Source organism: Oreochromis niloticus, linkage group LG10, assembly GCF_001858045.2.
Source record: "Oreochromis niloticus isolate F11D_XX linkage group LG10, O_niloticus_UMD_NMBU, whole genome shotgun sequence".
NCBI lineage: Eukaryota > Metazoa > Chordata > Actinopteri > Cichliformes > Cichlidae > Oreochromis > Oreochromis niloticus.
The window spans coordinates 28228441-28243911 of record NC_031975.2 but is presented as its reverse complement, the minus strand read 5'-3'; the positions used below and the strand labels follow the sequence as shown (position 1 = coordinate 28243911).

General features: G+C 39.7%; 1 protein-coding gene across 2 annotated transcripts in view; it reads left to right on the top strand.

Annotated features, from left to right (window-relative positions):
* The first annotated feature begins 400 nt into the window (after window positions 1-400).
* Window positions 401-15471, top strand: part of pof1b (POF1B actin binding protein) — a 36654-nt gene continuing 21583 nt past the window's right edge. The window contains exons 1-2 of one of the 2 annotated variants that reach the window (XM_003453429.5): window positions 401-1241; window positions 5815-5895. In XM_003453429.5, coding sequence (XP_003453477.2) covers window positions 864-1241; window positions 5815-5895 — 459 coding nt within the window. In that variant the 5' untranslated portion in view covers window positions 401-863. The remainder of the gene's footprint in view (window positions 1242-5814; window positions 5896-15471) is intronic. The other variant, XM_005458231.4, reaches the window with a different exon arrangement.

Genomic DNA, 15471 nt, shown 5'->3' with positions numbered 1-15471 from the left:
TAGTAAAATGTGTGCTCGCCTCTGTCAGTGCGCCCCAGGGTGGCTGTGGCTACAATGTAGCTTGCCATCACCAGTGTGTGAATGTGTGTGTGAATGGGTGGATGACTGGATATGTAAAGCGCTTTGGGGTCCTTAGGGACTATTAAGGCGCTATATAAATACAGGCCATTTACCTTTTTTTTTTTTTTTTTTTTACATTTGAGCTTACCATATGTGTAATTGTTTTATTTGTTCAGTGTTTGTCTGTATCATAAGTGGGTGTTTGTCTCCGCCTAGCGGCTGACTTGCATCATTTCAATGTCAAACTTCACTGGCTACCTGTATTTTCTTCAGGTACAACCTAACCTACTTAAGTATGAAATAGAGTCCAACCTGACATACAACACATTAATGAAAGGAGAACACCTCTTCAGCATTTAGGACAGGTCTACAGGTAAAGTGTTTGGGAGTGTTGGAGGCGCATGCAACACACATTACCCGCACAGCCAAGATCAGGGCGTGGTGGTGACTCGTTTATTACAGGTTCCAAACTATGTGGCCATTGTGACGAAGCGCAGTCAGTTTGAACTTTGTAAGTCGTGAGCAGCGTTTTCGCCCTGCGCCCTCCCACTGTGTGGCGCGTACGCCAGGATTTGCATACAGAGGAGCAGAGCGCCCGCCTCCCTCAAGAGTTTGGTTTTCCTTTCCAAGCAGTAAGTTTCTGACCAGACTTTGCTCGGCAGAGGTGGAAGTTAAACTCGGGTGGATCGACTCTTCCGCCCAGCCAGCGCTGACAGACCTGCGCTGTTTTATCCCGCTGCGCGTTTTCCCCTCTTCAGCTGTTTCTCCGTCGGTTTTGTGACGTTCTGGGCCGATCCATCAAGATGTCTCAGATGAACAAGAAAACGATCACGACGACGACCAGCTTCAGGAATCTACAGGCCTCTCCGGAGCCGATGGTTACAAAGTTTGTCTCCACCAGCCCTGTGCTCTCCGGGAGCTCCGTGTCGTCAGTGACACCGATGTCTCAGGTGTCTCAGGTGTCCGCGGTGCCGTACGCGGTAAACGGCGCCGGCTATGGGACGTTGCGGTACCTGGTGCCGGTGCAGCAGCAGCAGCAGTCCTTCGTCCTGATGCAGCAGCCTGTGATGCAGCAGCCTGTGATGCAGCAGGTGGTGTCCCCGATGTACCTGCAGAATATGCAACAGCTGAGCATCAGCAACCAAAACGACTACATGTACCAGGATCTCAGCACGACAGAGGTGAGGCCCATGCGCGCATTCATCCCAGATTCCCCCCACAGCTCTTATTATTTAGTCAGTTCAAAAGTCCAAGAAATACTGGGAGGCAAACCAAAAAAAGAATATGGTTTACTGACAGCAACTAAGAATGAAGGTTTCTTAAGATATATTATTTGCAATACCCACAATAATCACCCACATTAAACTCTTCTTTTTGGTGTGATACAAAACACCACAGAGAGTTTCCAAAACATGAGATCCTTGCAGAAGGTTCATTAGAAATCAGACATCTTCAGGCAGCACAGCGCTTTCAGGGATTTCTTTTTAATATAAAAATACTTTTTTCTACCACTGCTTTTATATTACTTGGATTTGTTTTCCATGTGTGTTTGAAATGAATCATCAGACATTTTAATGACCACTAAATAACTATCATTAAATGGTTAACACAACAAAACACACCTTTCAACTTTTCATGTATTTAGATTTTTTTTTTTAGGCCTGGCATGTAAATGTGCCTGTCTCTAAAGCACGTTGGGCCATTTTCTGTTACTTACATTGGATATAAATAAACTAGACGTGACAGTCAACACAAAAAGGTTCAGACATTTTTCATACTGTTATACTGTTACTGTTATATGTTTTCATTTCCCCAACTGACTTCACTTACTAAAACTAAGCATAGCATAAAATGCTAAATATGAGTATCAGTACAGATTTGGTGGTTTTGATGTGATCTACTAGATCTTGTGTTGGTATAAATCTGTTTCTGCTCACACATGGCTGTTAAACATCTTTAGATGGGTGATTGGTTTAAGTTGCAGTCAGCTATCAGAGCAGGAAGGCTGCTGTGTGCAGACAGTATGGGTCAGCCATCAGGAAAGCATTAGCCATGTAAGCATGTTCCTAATATGGCATCAGCTTCTCATTTCTCTCACTGTGCTGTAAATTTTCTCAAGGGTGAGGCGATGTTTGTGCAGTTGAAGACACTTTTTCTGATTTGCTAGCATGAAGGAGAAATTTAGATTTTTACTATGTAAATATGAAATTGAGCTTTTCCCATTACAATACTGCATATGCTATTTTTTTAAAGTAGGGTTTAGCAGAGTGAAAATCTGTCATGTGTATCGCTTCATTAGATTAAAAACAATATACAGAGTAAAGTAAATATCCAGAATAAAGCCAGAAAACATTTAGTTGAGATTTTTGTAACATTATTTTATTGATTTTATATCTTTAAAGAAATGCACGAGTGCATAAATACTTATTGTATTACGACAATAACTTCTGTTCATTATATAAAAACACAGAGATCACAACCATTCGCTCACATTGAAGCTGCACATGGAGGTCGTAGTACCGTGTCTGCAGAACATCTCCTAGAAGGGGGCTGCTAGCCTTGTTGAATAACTAGTAGTTGTTGATGTGGGGGTCTTTTCTTGCTTCTATAAAAAGGTGCATGTGTTAGAAGAGTGAGGCACAAGAGCATGATACATACGCCCAACCAGGTAGCAGTCATGAGTGCATGTATTATTATTTCGAAAAGTATGTTTTTACCCATCTCGACTAAACTGGGTCAAAGTAAAACTGGGTCAGCAGTGCTTCCAAAATTTGCTAGTGAATTCCTAAACAAATAAAAGGCTAAAAATACAGATGGAGAAGGTGAAACCTGTCTGTGTCAGCAGTTGTCAAGTATTAAGTAATTGTTGTTGTTTAACTTGTTTATTTAGATACTCTGATTACAGTATTTAGTTTTCTTAACTGATTATCCAGTAAATTATCGCCATGCTAAAAAGGCAGATAATGTATGACCCAGATGTTCAGGCTCTAGATTCCTCTTAATGCTCAGGTAAAGGCAGTTTTTTCTGCTCTTAGCTCTTTATGAGGTCAGAAAGGAAAATGGTCATCTCAGGCACATGACTCTGGCTGTGAGAACAGAAGCACCGTCCACTTGTAGTTAAAATCATCAGTTTGTAAGGTGAAGCCAATTAGAAGACGCCAAAGGCTAACTATGATAAATGAAGATCATTTTGAATTGTGAAGTATACAAAGCTACTATAGTAGAGGTAAGAATCATGTGTTTTAAATATCTTGCATTATCTGCCCACATTTATTCAAGGATTAAGGAACCTTTGCCAGCTTGGCCCATTGCCAGTAAAACAAACAGCTTAGAGCTCGGTCGCTGGCAAAATACGATATGGCATTATTAGCAGTATGTCCTCATGATCAGTACCAAGTGTGCTCTAGGTCTCTTGGGTTTTGCCACCTGAGTACACTCAGCCTGAGCTCCGATTTCTCGGAATCTTTATCTTCCTTGATCATTTGTTGATTTACAAGGCACTGGTGTGGTCCTCCAATTCCCAAAGTCTTGCCAGCAAACATTTCCCTGCTCCAGTAATCGCTTCCTGAATATGTTGGCCTCTGCGCCTGGAATGGTTTACACAAGGTTTCTGCTGCAGGCTGAAAACATTTGAATAATATCAGCTTTCTACATTTTCATCTGCTGCCTCTTTAATGATAATTTTATTTCATACGTCTAGCGTCGAGCGAAGCAGAATTGAAAAACTTCCTCTGCGTCTTTTTTCCTTTGGCTACTTCATCATTACTTGCTACTTCATGCGAGCCACTGCAATGAAAGCTAAGTGCTCACACCGTGTGTGATAAAGAAGTGCTGCCACACCCCGTCTGACTGTGCTGAGGCGGCACGCCCTGACTTTTGAAGACTCATTTATTGTTCCACCTGATGGGATCTTCATCTGCTCGAGGAGACTCTGGTGATCGAGGGTTAAACTGTCGCTCGTCTTTCGTTTCCAATTTTTTAATTAATGAGGGAGCTGAAAATGATTTGTTATGCCAGTAACTTACAGTACTTTCACTTTAGGAAAAGCTGCCATGCTCTATAGTTAGTTCTTAATGACTGGAGGCTGTGCTTGTAGTGAAGTAAATCAGCAACATCTATCTGAATGTTACTACATGCTGTATTTGACCGTTTATCATTTTTAGGTTTCCAGATTTCAGTGTAACTGTTGGCACTCGTTTGCATTGTTTCAAGTAATCATCGAAGCTGTTTGTTAACCTTTATTGACCAATGTTCATAAAGGCCTCGTATACTTATTTGTAATCTTGGCTATAAAATGTTAAAAAGATAAAAATCTCATCATTCAGGAAAGTAAGGGAATAGAAGCAGACATGGTAAATCTAGGCAGAGGTGATTCGTTCTGTGTTCAGACAAAAATATGTGAATTGTGAATGTCTTGTGCTGTCATTATACACTGATTATCCCATTCAAGTCCGTCTTCTCTTCTTTCTTAAACCGTTTGAATTTTGTCTCTATTGGAAATGGTAATGAAGTTGCAGTCATTTAAAGAGGACTTGTAAAATGCACTTGCTAGCGGGCCCGTGGTAGATAAAGGGCTAATCGTCATTTTGAAACTGTTTGTTGTCCAGACTTCTCGCTTTAATAGGACTGACTGATTAGGGATGGGAATTCGAGTAACTCACAAGAGCATCCTGAACAATTACACACAACAATATCACAATTCAATGCCTCTGTGGAGAAGAGAGGAAAAAATAAGAGCCATGAAGTAGGGATTCTCATGGGTAAAGCATGTTTGATTTAAAATATTGACATTTGGCGCTGGTTTATTGATGTCCTCATATTATGGATTTGTTTTCTGAATGCAAAACTTTTAATTGGCGTGTGCATCTGTGTATAATTTTTATTATCAATAGGTTCATGGGGAAAAATAGCTGAGCATTTCAGATTTCTACTGTGTCTTTTGGATTTAGTGGCAAACCTCATGACCCATGGACCACTTTTTGTCTAATTCACAGCTTGTTTGCCTCATTGGAATGTATTTTGATTTTTACTGGCTCGGATTCAGTTTTCGGTTTTGCTAATGCCTTCAGAGTGAACAAAAAAAACAAGTGTCAACAATTCTCACAATGTCAGGAAGCCCTTTTTTAAAAACTTCTAAAGCATACAAGGCTAAAGCAGCTGTTGCTGGGTAGACGTCCTCAAATGGGAAATAATATGCTTTCTAATTTTTCCAGGTTGCACTTAACTTCCCAATGAGCTCCATTTAGTTTGTTATTTTTTAGCGCTGTGAGCTGGGTATCCTGAAGGTCATGATACAAAAGCACAAATTCAGATTTATTTAAACACACTGTATGTTGGATGTAGAGTTTGTGCACCATGTGATTACATTATTTGAAGGGTACAAGGGAGAACTTGGGAAACGAATAAGTAAAATGGGGTTGAGTGTTGTAGGACAATGAGGCCACGTTTGGGTCTAGCAGAGCAAGATTCAAGTCAAGGTGGACGTTACTAAGGGGCCTCAGCTTCAGGCTGCTCTGATGGCTCAGTTACAGGTTAAGAGTTTTTTCTACTAGTGGATTTATATTGCATCACAGAGTGGTCCAGCTTGTTTCAAACTGGGCTTCTCAAAGCCCAGTATAAGATAAATGGTGATTATTTTGATGGGGTTCAGTGGGGTTTATGGGTTCAGTGTCCCGAGGACTGAGGTTTATTGTAGTTCTCTTTATGTCTGACAGTCTCTTCTTTCTTCTCTCCCTCTTTTGCCGGCTGTTTCAGAGCACCAGCAGGAAGTCTTCATCTGTGTTCAGCCATTCATCCAGTCCTATCAAGAGCCCTGCGACAAGTGTTGAGGAGGAGGTAAGGACCTCACATTCACCCACTCACAAAAGCCTCCTTACTGGGTACAAAATGCTCTACAATGCAAAAGTCTCTCTACTGCCTAGCATTAGCTCATCACTGATTTTAAAGCTACAAAAGCACAAGCTTCAAATCTATTTAAAGTATATTTGGTTTGTTTCATGGTGTTAAGACGAACGAAAAGTGCAAATAATGATAAGAGTCAGCAGCAATTGGAATACAGATCGAAACTCCACCAACAGACATTTCATGTCAGTGATGAACACACCATTAGGCAAATGAGACTGTAGCTTGTTATAACAAGTCAGAGGTGGGTCCATTACCTGACAGTGTCGTTTCAAGATTAAAAAGAAAAACCTGGAGAGAAGAGGTTTTGCACCACACCACAATCTAGTTCAACAGGTTCACCCTGCAAGAGAGCCAAGAAACCCCCAAACTGTGTTTGACATGTAAACGCAAAGGATGGACTGCATTACAGTTATATACAGATTAAATCAACAGTAATTCAACATAAATATGAAGTTCTGAGGCAGTGAGTGAGAGACTTGGCAAATTATGAATTTGATCATCTGAACACAGAATAAATCTGATCCTAGTCCAATATTTTTGGTACAACAGTTGTTGGTTTCTGTCTGTAGTTACAGACACTTTGAAGTCATAGCTGTTTCTCCAACATGACCAATGAAAAAGATGGAAAAATGCAGGGTGTGGGGTGTGGAGTTCATCTGTCGGTTTGGCAGGGACGCACCCATCAGTCTCAACATGGGAACACTAGTTCGTCAAAGTACAGTAGCATAGCAAGTGTTTTCTTTTTTTTCTGGTTTTGTTTTAATATGAATTCAGCCAGGGGCAACTCATTGCACATGCATGCAACGCCCTGCTTTCCAGTCACACTGTTACCACAGCACTTTGTTCGTAATCACAGGACCTGAAACGGTCACAACACTGACAAACCATGCTGGGTGGGTGTGAAAATTGAGGTGTGTCTGGCCACTTCCCAGAGGCCTTTGCTGTAGGTGGATGCATTCTTTTGATTTGAACCCGTCATGTATATGGCTGTTGTTACAGCAGGGAGGATCTTTGATTTATCGAGCTGGTGTGGCATTTTTTTCTTGGCACAGCCCAAGAAAATCCTCACCGTATCTAAACACACTGTTAAGTCTGTTAAGTCCACTAACAAATTAATCAGCCAGTCCACAGTTATGTAATACTTTATCACTGACACATTTCCACTTTTATGACCCTTGACTTGTTTATTGTGAAGGTAAAGCTGCTTTTGACCACTTGATAAAAAAGAAATTGTGTAAATGAAACCCTAGTTAACTATTCCAATGCTGTAAAACTTTGAATTCAACAAATATTCTACCAGCCGGATTATAGGTAGATACATTGCCTTATAAGCTTACAGCACTGTCATTTGCATGTTTTAATAGTCTGATGAAAATATCACAAGCCCCTTTTTATCAGCATCGGTGAAGCCCGTCTGGTCACACTGACTCACTTCCTGTGTTCTTTCATTGCTTTTATGACTTTTTCATCTTTTTCTGTCTTCTTTGGCATTTTTGTCTTTTTCTTCATTTCTTTTCACTTAATCCTAGAATAAAACGGTTTGATATGAAAAGGCAAAGCCTCGTAATCACAGTCTGGGCTTTCTTTGCTTGTACATCAACCATCTGCAGAGTGTCCTGGAGCTACCTCTGCCTCTAATCTGCTTTCGCTCCAACTTGCTCACTGCGTTCATTCCCGTCAGCTCGTCAGTTACAACTTATTACTAATCAGCTTTTCTTGAGCTGCTTGAAGAACTTTTTTCTTGATGATTTTATTTTTTAGTGAGGATAAAGTGACATGAAGCAAATTGTGGTTGACCTGACTTTTTTTTTTTTTTTTATCAGGCTCAGAAAAAGAAATGTCTGTCAGTCTGCTCCTGACTTTAATGACGATTTTCATTTTTAACTTTTTTTGAAGACATTAGTAGCCACTTTGAGCACAAACGTCACTCTTTCTGTGTAACACATTCTTGGAAATTTGACTAAAACATTTCTCAACACACAGCATGTTTGTAATGAAAACTGACCCTCCGGTGAGGCCGAAGGATTGGAGGGCTAAAATTGTCCGTCTTCGTGGGAGGGGAGCAAGTTCAGAAAGCAAAACAAAACCCAAAACATGATGGATTCTTGTAGTGTGCAGAGACGGATGGAGTGCTGTTGAATGTCACGGAGGCCTTTTGACCTTTGTTATCTGAAGACTGAAAGACATTCCCTGAGCACATGAGAGGGGCGGGGATTGGTTATTAGATGCAAATGCAGATGCTAATTGGCAGACTGATCATTTACTTCTCACCTTTTTCCATATTCATCATCAGCCATAGCGCAATGAGGCTGCACAGTATAGATAAGAGGTAGAATCTGAAGCATAAAGGGAAATTCACCCTCGAGCTGCAACCTCCAGGTCTGAAAAGTGAAGTCAATGCATATCCGCTAGAAACTGCAGTTCCAGGCTGGCTCCAAAGGCACATCAATTCTCACGGTCTCCTTTTGATAAAATGCCCATCTTTACAATAGAAATATGCACGCTTAAAGCACGATACAAAGAGCTGTTTAGGGCTTTTACTTTTATTAGGGTAAGGTAACATATATAACATATATACATTTAAATACTATGATTTAACAGATGTGAGGTGCCTTACATCTGTGTAGGTTCTAGGTCATCCGAGCGCTTGAACTGGACTTGTGTCCTCTCATCCAAAAGGAATAGTCCCAGCTACTCTTTTTGGGAGGCTGTTCACATTTTTGTTTTGGTTTGAAAGAAGTCATGTTTCATAGGCTGTACAGTGTGTGACAGCGGCAGATAGAATGTTTCCAAAAGCAACACGACGCGACTGATTAACAAAGAGTATCAGTTATCCCTGAATGGAAGGTGTGGCATAACTGACTCTCCTCAAGATCAAACTCTGTTTTGTAGATCTGACTTGTATCAGGCGCCTACACAGAAGAAAATGAATATAGCGCTTCCTTTGCACTGACCAGGTAACCATTACCGCTGTGACCTACATCATGTTTGTCACCAGCCAAGTCTTGGCTTAAAGCGATAAACACGGGAAGATCAAAGGAGAAAAAAGTTGGCGGACCAGTTTTGAAAATGTTACCCACAGTGAAAAAAAACATTTAACCTATTCTCTCTCTCTCACACACACAACATAAACAGACTTCCACAGACACGCAAGGGACGCTTCTCTAAAATGCTGCTGTCACAGAGCCAATCAGCTTACAGTGAGGACACTCTACACCGCTCCACTGCTTTGCATGCAAATGCAAGTTTACAGTTGCAGGTCTGTACAGGCTGAAGTTAAAATGCTATATATTAGCATATTTATGACCTGGGAGCGGGTTTGACTGTGACATCTGGTGCAATGAAACGCAAATTTCACATGGTAGCAAATTCATGTGTTACATGAAGGCCCCAGCTTTTGCAAGGTATAGTAAAAAGCATGTCTGCGCATGTGTTTCTTGCTTTCTGTGAAGCGAAATCTTATTGCTTGAGGATAAGATTCATTTTTATTAAACGGGAGTGCTTTTGTCTGTGTGGCAGTAGTTTTGGCCTGTTCATTCACCCTGCCAGGTTCATGTTTTCCCACTTTTGTGTGAAAGCACTTGACTTACCTGCACAGAGCAAGTTTTAAAGAAAAACACGGTTCTTTGACGAACAGGAACAGGGCTGAAGCTAAAGAATGTTTTCATAATTACTCTGATGTTTTTCTTCATTAGTTAATGCTTATATGCCAGAAGGTGGTGCAATCAGTTTTTTAACAAAATAAAGAAAAAATGAAGAAGAAAAACGGTTGTCCAAAATAAACAGATTTGTGCTTAGAATAACAGGGGAACGATCCTAAGGTTTAGAGACTCCATCTCAAAGGTCATCTTAGGGCAGATTAGCTCCAAGGCACTCCTGTTCTGACAACTTGGATGAATGTTAGGAATGAATGCCGTAGTTTTTTAACTGTGAACCTCAAATTTAACATATTTGTCAAACTGTCTCAACCTTTATGTATCAGTAGAATGACCAGGAGGGTTTTTACATGTATCCCACAGGACCAGACCGTTAATAAGGACTTCTACTGTGGAGTCCTCAGGAACAACATTTGGCTCAAACAGCCACGGCTGTGGATTTGCCTTCCTGTGAATTTTTCATGTGCTTCCATGGAGTGATTTAAAAATAGCAGCAGGGCTAGAACGAGTGCAGAGGTGCACAGGGAGACGACCCCAAAGATGGGATCTGTCTGATTTAATGATTTATGATTCAGCAACAAGCACATAGTAAATTCTTACATAGTAAAGGTCAAAGCATTAATGTGTGGCTTTATAGTTTCTCCTAGGAAGATATTTGATGTGGAAGCAACATTCAGCACATTTTTCTGTCTTTTACGATGGATGGCAACTTCTACATCTCTGATACCACATAAAGAATCAGATTTCAAGGGTTCCCTGAAGTATTTCGCGCTCTGACAAAAATGCTCTGCCAAATGAAGAACTACAGGTTCATGGGTAATTAAGCAGGATGGTTGTTGACATACATGTTTGCTGTGGAGGATGCAGTCTTTACGACTGTCTTCTGTGAAAGTGATAGTGATTAGCTGCGTTTGAGCTGAAGGTTTCTGAAGGTTTATGCACCGATGCTTCCTTAGAGGGTTTTTCTCACAGCTGTGTGGTATGTGGGGTATTCAAGCCTAATTATAGGATGGTAAAGAAGGGAGTCACATCGAGGTGAAGCAAGAATGATGATATCATGTTTTTAATGTTTAAATTGAAGGAATCTCTTAGGAATGATCACTGTCCAATTTTTTATCTTGTTAAAAAGATCAACAGCTGATCAAACAGGTGATCCACACAGCTCCAGCCTGTCTGACGTGAGTTTCCTGTCATATTTTCTGCAGTGCAGTTTACACTGCAACTCAGTGTATTCCTTTCAAATATCAACAAGTTTCAAAGAGCTGAAACACATCTATCCTCTGTTTTTTTATCATGAGTAAACCATCTGCTCCTCAGTCTTCTCTGCTGATAAACACCCAGAGACACAGAGTTATAACCTTATGCTGCAATCACTTTGGCTTTGCATGAGGTTTTCAGTTGAGCTGACTTCATGGTGTCGGTTCAAACTTTTCATTTTTTCGTTGTCAGTGTCATATTTTATTTTTTATTTGAAGCTAATGGAAATTTTGTTTTGGTTTGTGGTTGTGAAAGTTGAACTGCTACTAAATTAGCAGATTAAAAGTCAATTATAAATTCTAGTTCAAAAAGCCTGCACAGCTATGTTGATCTCATTCGTGCTTGTTGTCTTTTTTCCCCCTCACAATTTATTGAAGGCACATAAATGAGAGAAATACAGACTGATGACCTGTTCAGAGTGAGCCCCACCTTTTGCCCTCTTCATATCCAAAAGTCCAGACATTTAAGGATTCCTAAAGAAATGGCAATTTTTTGTAATAATAGTCATCATCAGATGTACAGGTTGTGTAAATAATACTTTCCGGTGCAGCTGGATTCTTGTAGGATATCACTATCACATGTGAATCCGTCTTGCCTTCAAGACAAACTGTGGTTTGGCTTCAAGCTGTGGACTTGTGGCCAAACCACAGTTTGTTGGACCCGTTCAGTGTCCTATGACTACTGACAAAACAAGTAGCATCATGTACTGCATGCTTTACATATGACAGTACATGGTTCATCCAATCACCTTTTGACTATTTTAAGGTTGTGACTGCCTATATGCACAATTTTTCTGACAAATTTGGCAAGAATCACCTAATGACATGCTAACTGCATAGTTAGCTTTGTTATTTGCTTGCTAGCTTTTGCAGCTTCTCAGACTGCGGCTTGTTTGTCCTCTTCGGCGTTCCATGATTCGAATCACTTGCTGATTTGACTGATTGAAGTTTGCCGTTAGTACCAAACAAATGACCCATCCAGTCAACTGCCAAGCACATGTCTGCTCCTTTGGGTGGCACTCTGAAATCAGCTGGTTTTCACACTAAGTTGTAAACTAAACTAAACAAAAGTAGCTGTGACAGCATTAAAGAGAGTTGCTAATGATGACTGCTTCACACGCTTGTTACATCCAAGGTAGTTTCATTGTTGCTATGGTGACATTGAGTCTATGTGCTTGGTAGGCTTTCGTGTTGTTTTACCTGCTTCTGGCTACTTTCAGCTGCTCCCTTATTCACAAGGGGGTCACCACTGCGAGTAGTGTTGGGATTTTTGCAGATTTTTTACACCATATGCCCTTCCTGACACATTCTCAAATTTTGGCGAATGTATAAGGCACTGTACTATGGAGCCAGGTTATTTCAGCTGCGTCTAATTCATTAAAAAATGAATTAGACAGATAGTCTAAGCTTAACTGGTTACCAGTGCGGTGCCTTTTTTGTTTTCAGTGACTGAATCCATCTTCACAAACATGCACTACATGTCAGTGCTGTTGCTGAGCTACAAAACTGTGGTTCATCGAAGTATCTAATCATTAAGGTAACACAGTCTGTACACTGAAAAAAGAAAATAGGTGAACCAACTTAATTGAATTATTTCAATTGGTAACACCTAATTTAATTAAGTTCTTTGAAATGAAGTTAATACATAGAGTAACACAACTGATTTATCTAATGTATTAACTTCATTTCAAAGAACTTAATTAAATTAGGTGTTACCAATTGAAATAATTCAATTAAGTTGGTTCTTTTTTCAGTGTACCTGTTAAAGGTCAAACATGATGGTCATAATCACTACAATTGGAAACCCAACACATGCAGTGTTGCCAGCTAACAAATATCCCACCTGTTCAATGCGTCCTGTTGAGTTCCTGTTTTAGTTTTACTCGGTGGCTTCCAGTTTTCTGTTAGTTATTTATTTCCTGCTGAAGGCATCTGAAAACTGTGGACAAAAGGTCTGGCTTAAAACAGCATTAAACATTATCGTAATAATATCACATTTTAATGTTTATCTTTAACAAGATTAAAATGTCTCGTGTCTCACTTTAGTGAACAAAGGATTGAGCATGATCTGAAAAAATAAATGCTGTAAAGCCATCCTAAGAATATATGCGATTGGTGTAACTGGCTTTTGGAATTTTTAACACGTGAAATGTTGTAATGAATTTTACACGTCTGATGTCAGCAGGTGTCTCTGCATGATGGCCGATGGCTCAGCAGAAACTTATATATGAGTCTCAATAGGCAGTTCAGTTTAGGCTGTTTTAGTCTGCCAACAGTAGATGCCTATGTGCAAGCAGCTTTGCAACCCACCTTCACCTCAGTTCCCCATTTTAATGCAGCTTCTGACTGTTCCTGGCTCAGTAATTCATAATACTTTAAAAGGTTTAAAAAGACTTAAAAAGACAGACTGAGTCATGCACACACAAATGCATGATAAGGATTTTTTTTTCAGTATGCACACAAAAGACACTCACAGAGACTCGCACAAAGAGGCTTGTGTGGTAACGTGACTCTTCTCTCTCCAGCAACAATCTCTAGTGTTTCTCAGTCACTCAGGCTTCTGAGAGCCTGTGTGGCTCATGCACTGACCTGCACACACACACGGATGCACACACACATTGACCAGAAGGCCTGCCATGGTGAAGAATTGAGGTGATGATGTATTGAGTTACTGCTCTTTGTGGAAGCTCCATTCATAGCCCGTGACAGTCGCTACTGAAGGCTGAAAGGGTTTTGTTTGCATTCGAAACAGGAAGCTGCTGCTTTTTCAACTTTTTTTTTTTTTACCACCTTTACTTAAAATACCTGATTTCTTATCGCAGGTAAAAACAATCTTATCTCCAGTTAGGAAGAAGAAAATCAAACTGGAGCACCTCAACCATTTGAGATGGTAAACATGAAATGTGATTACCCTCAAACTGCTGAAAGGCTTGTAACTAATGATTATTTGCATTAACCTGTAGTGATATACTGACTAGTATTTTTTTTGAGTAGCCAACACATTTTTAGGCTTTAAAATAGCACAAAAAAGTGAACATTGTAATTAAATGTAGTAACAATGAAGCTGTACTCTCTCCAAGTACTGCCTTTTATTATTCCTTTCCATCAGTTTACTTCTGTTAACTATGCACAAAATATTAGTTGGCGATATTAGTAACATTTTTCTTTTCCTTCTGTTTTTTCCCCACTGAAGTCAGGGGTCAAGTTTAATTTCTGGCTCTTTGAGCAAAAATACAGATTTTTGCTCAAAGAGCCTTAAAAATTATTGACCTGATGTATAAATCTATACAATTTGAAGATTTTTTTTTGCAGTTTTATATCTTTATATTTAACTACATATATATATATATATATATATATATGTATATATATATATATATATATATATATATATATATATATATATGTGTGTGTGTGTGTGTGTGTGTGTGTGTGTGTGTGTGTGTGTGTGTAAAACTAAGATATGTGTGGGAAGTGGCTTTAAAAGACTGTTGAATCAGTGTGTGGATCTACCGTGACATTCATACCATTCATACCAGATGTCTGTCGTGCATTGTGAGAGATTTTATTCCCACATTGCTACCACGCTGTATGTGCATGTTTACAGATAAAAGAGATCACAGATTTGCAGGTGCTAAATTTTAAAAAAAAGTTATTTTGCAAAACGAATTTAAGTCACTTTAAATGGGACTGGTGAGTGCAGCTGCACACTAACCTGTCAAAAATAATAGCATTATATAGATTGCACGCCATTACAGTATGTCTGCTGATAGCAAGTAGCTTGTTTTAGAGTCGTGTTTGTCTCCAGACTGATCTGCCCGTCAGTCATTTCTACACTCCTTTTCTCTGCAAGAATGACAGGCATGTCATTATAGCAGACACACCCACCTCCACGCCTTTATAGATTTTGTAGCCGCCTTATTCCTTTTGTTTCCCATTTTACTCTTACTGTTTAAGAATTAAAAACAGGAGAAAGTAGTGCCAGTCTTTGGCACTGGTGTGACCTTTGAGCTCTGTGTGGGATCATTAACCAACCTCGAGATTTCACAGTGTCTAGATAGGATTTACAGCCTGTCAAATACCAGAGTTGTGCGTCATCTGAGTCGCTTGTTTTTCCTTCCTCTGTGAGAGCTGGACCTGTTTTAATAAACAAAATCGCTCTTTGTGTGATTTTATTATATAAAAACGTGCATTTTGCTTAGTGTTTATCGCGCTTTTGTGCTGCTTTCAGTGTCTCTTGTGCCTCACATCTCATAATACGTAACACAGATCATGCGTATGAAACTTACCGTGGGTTTTTTCAGGATTAGAGGGATGTTTATATTTTCACTTTGCAAAAATTAAAGATAACATTGAGATAAGCCTTTCTTTCTGTTGAGGGATTAAAGTTTTGAAACTTCAGCAGTTTTTTTGGTTTAGTCAGGCTTGACTCACACAGGTAAGTGATTGTTTTTCATTTCTGGCTTCCCAGAACTTGTGAGAAGTTACCTGAGCTTGTTGCAGTCTTTCAGGCATTTAAACAGCCTCACTACATGTGTTTTTCTTCCCTTCTCTGGAATTTCCTTGACCCTTGTTTTAACAATAGTAAAACTCAC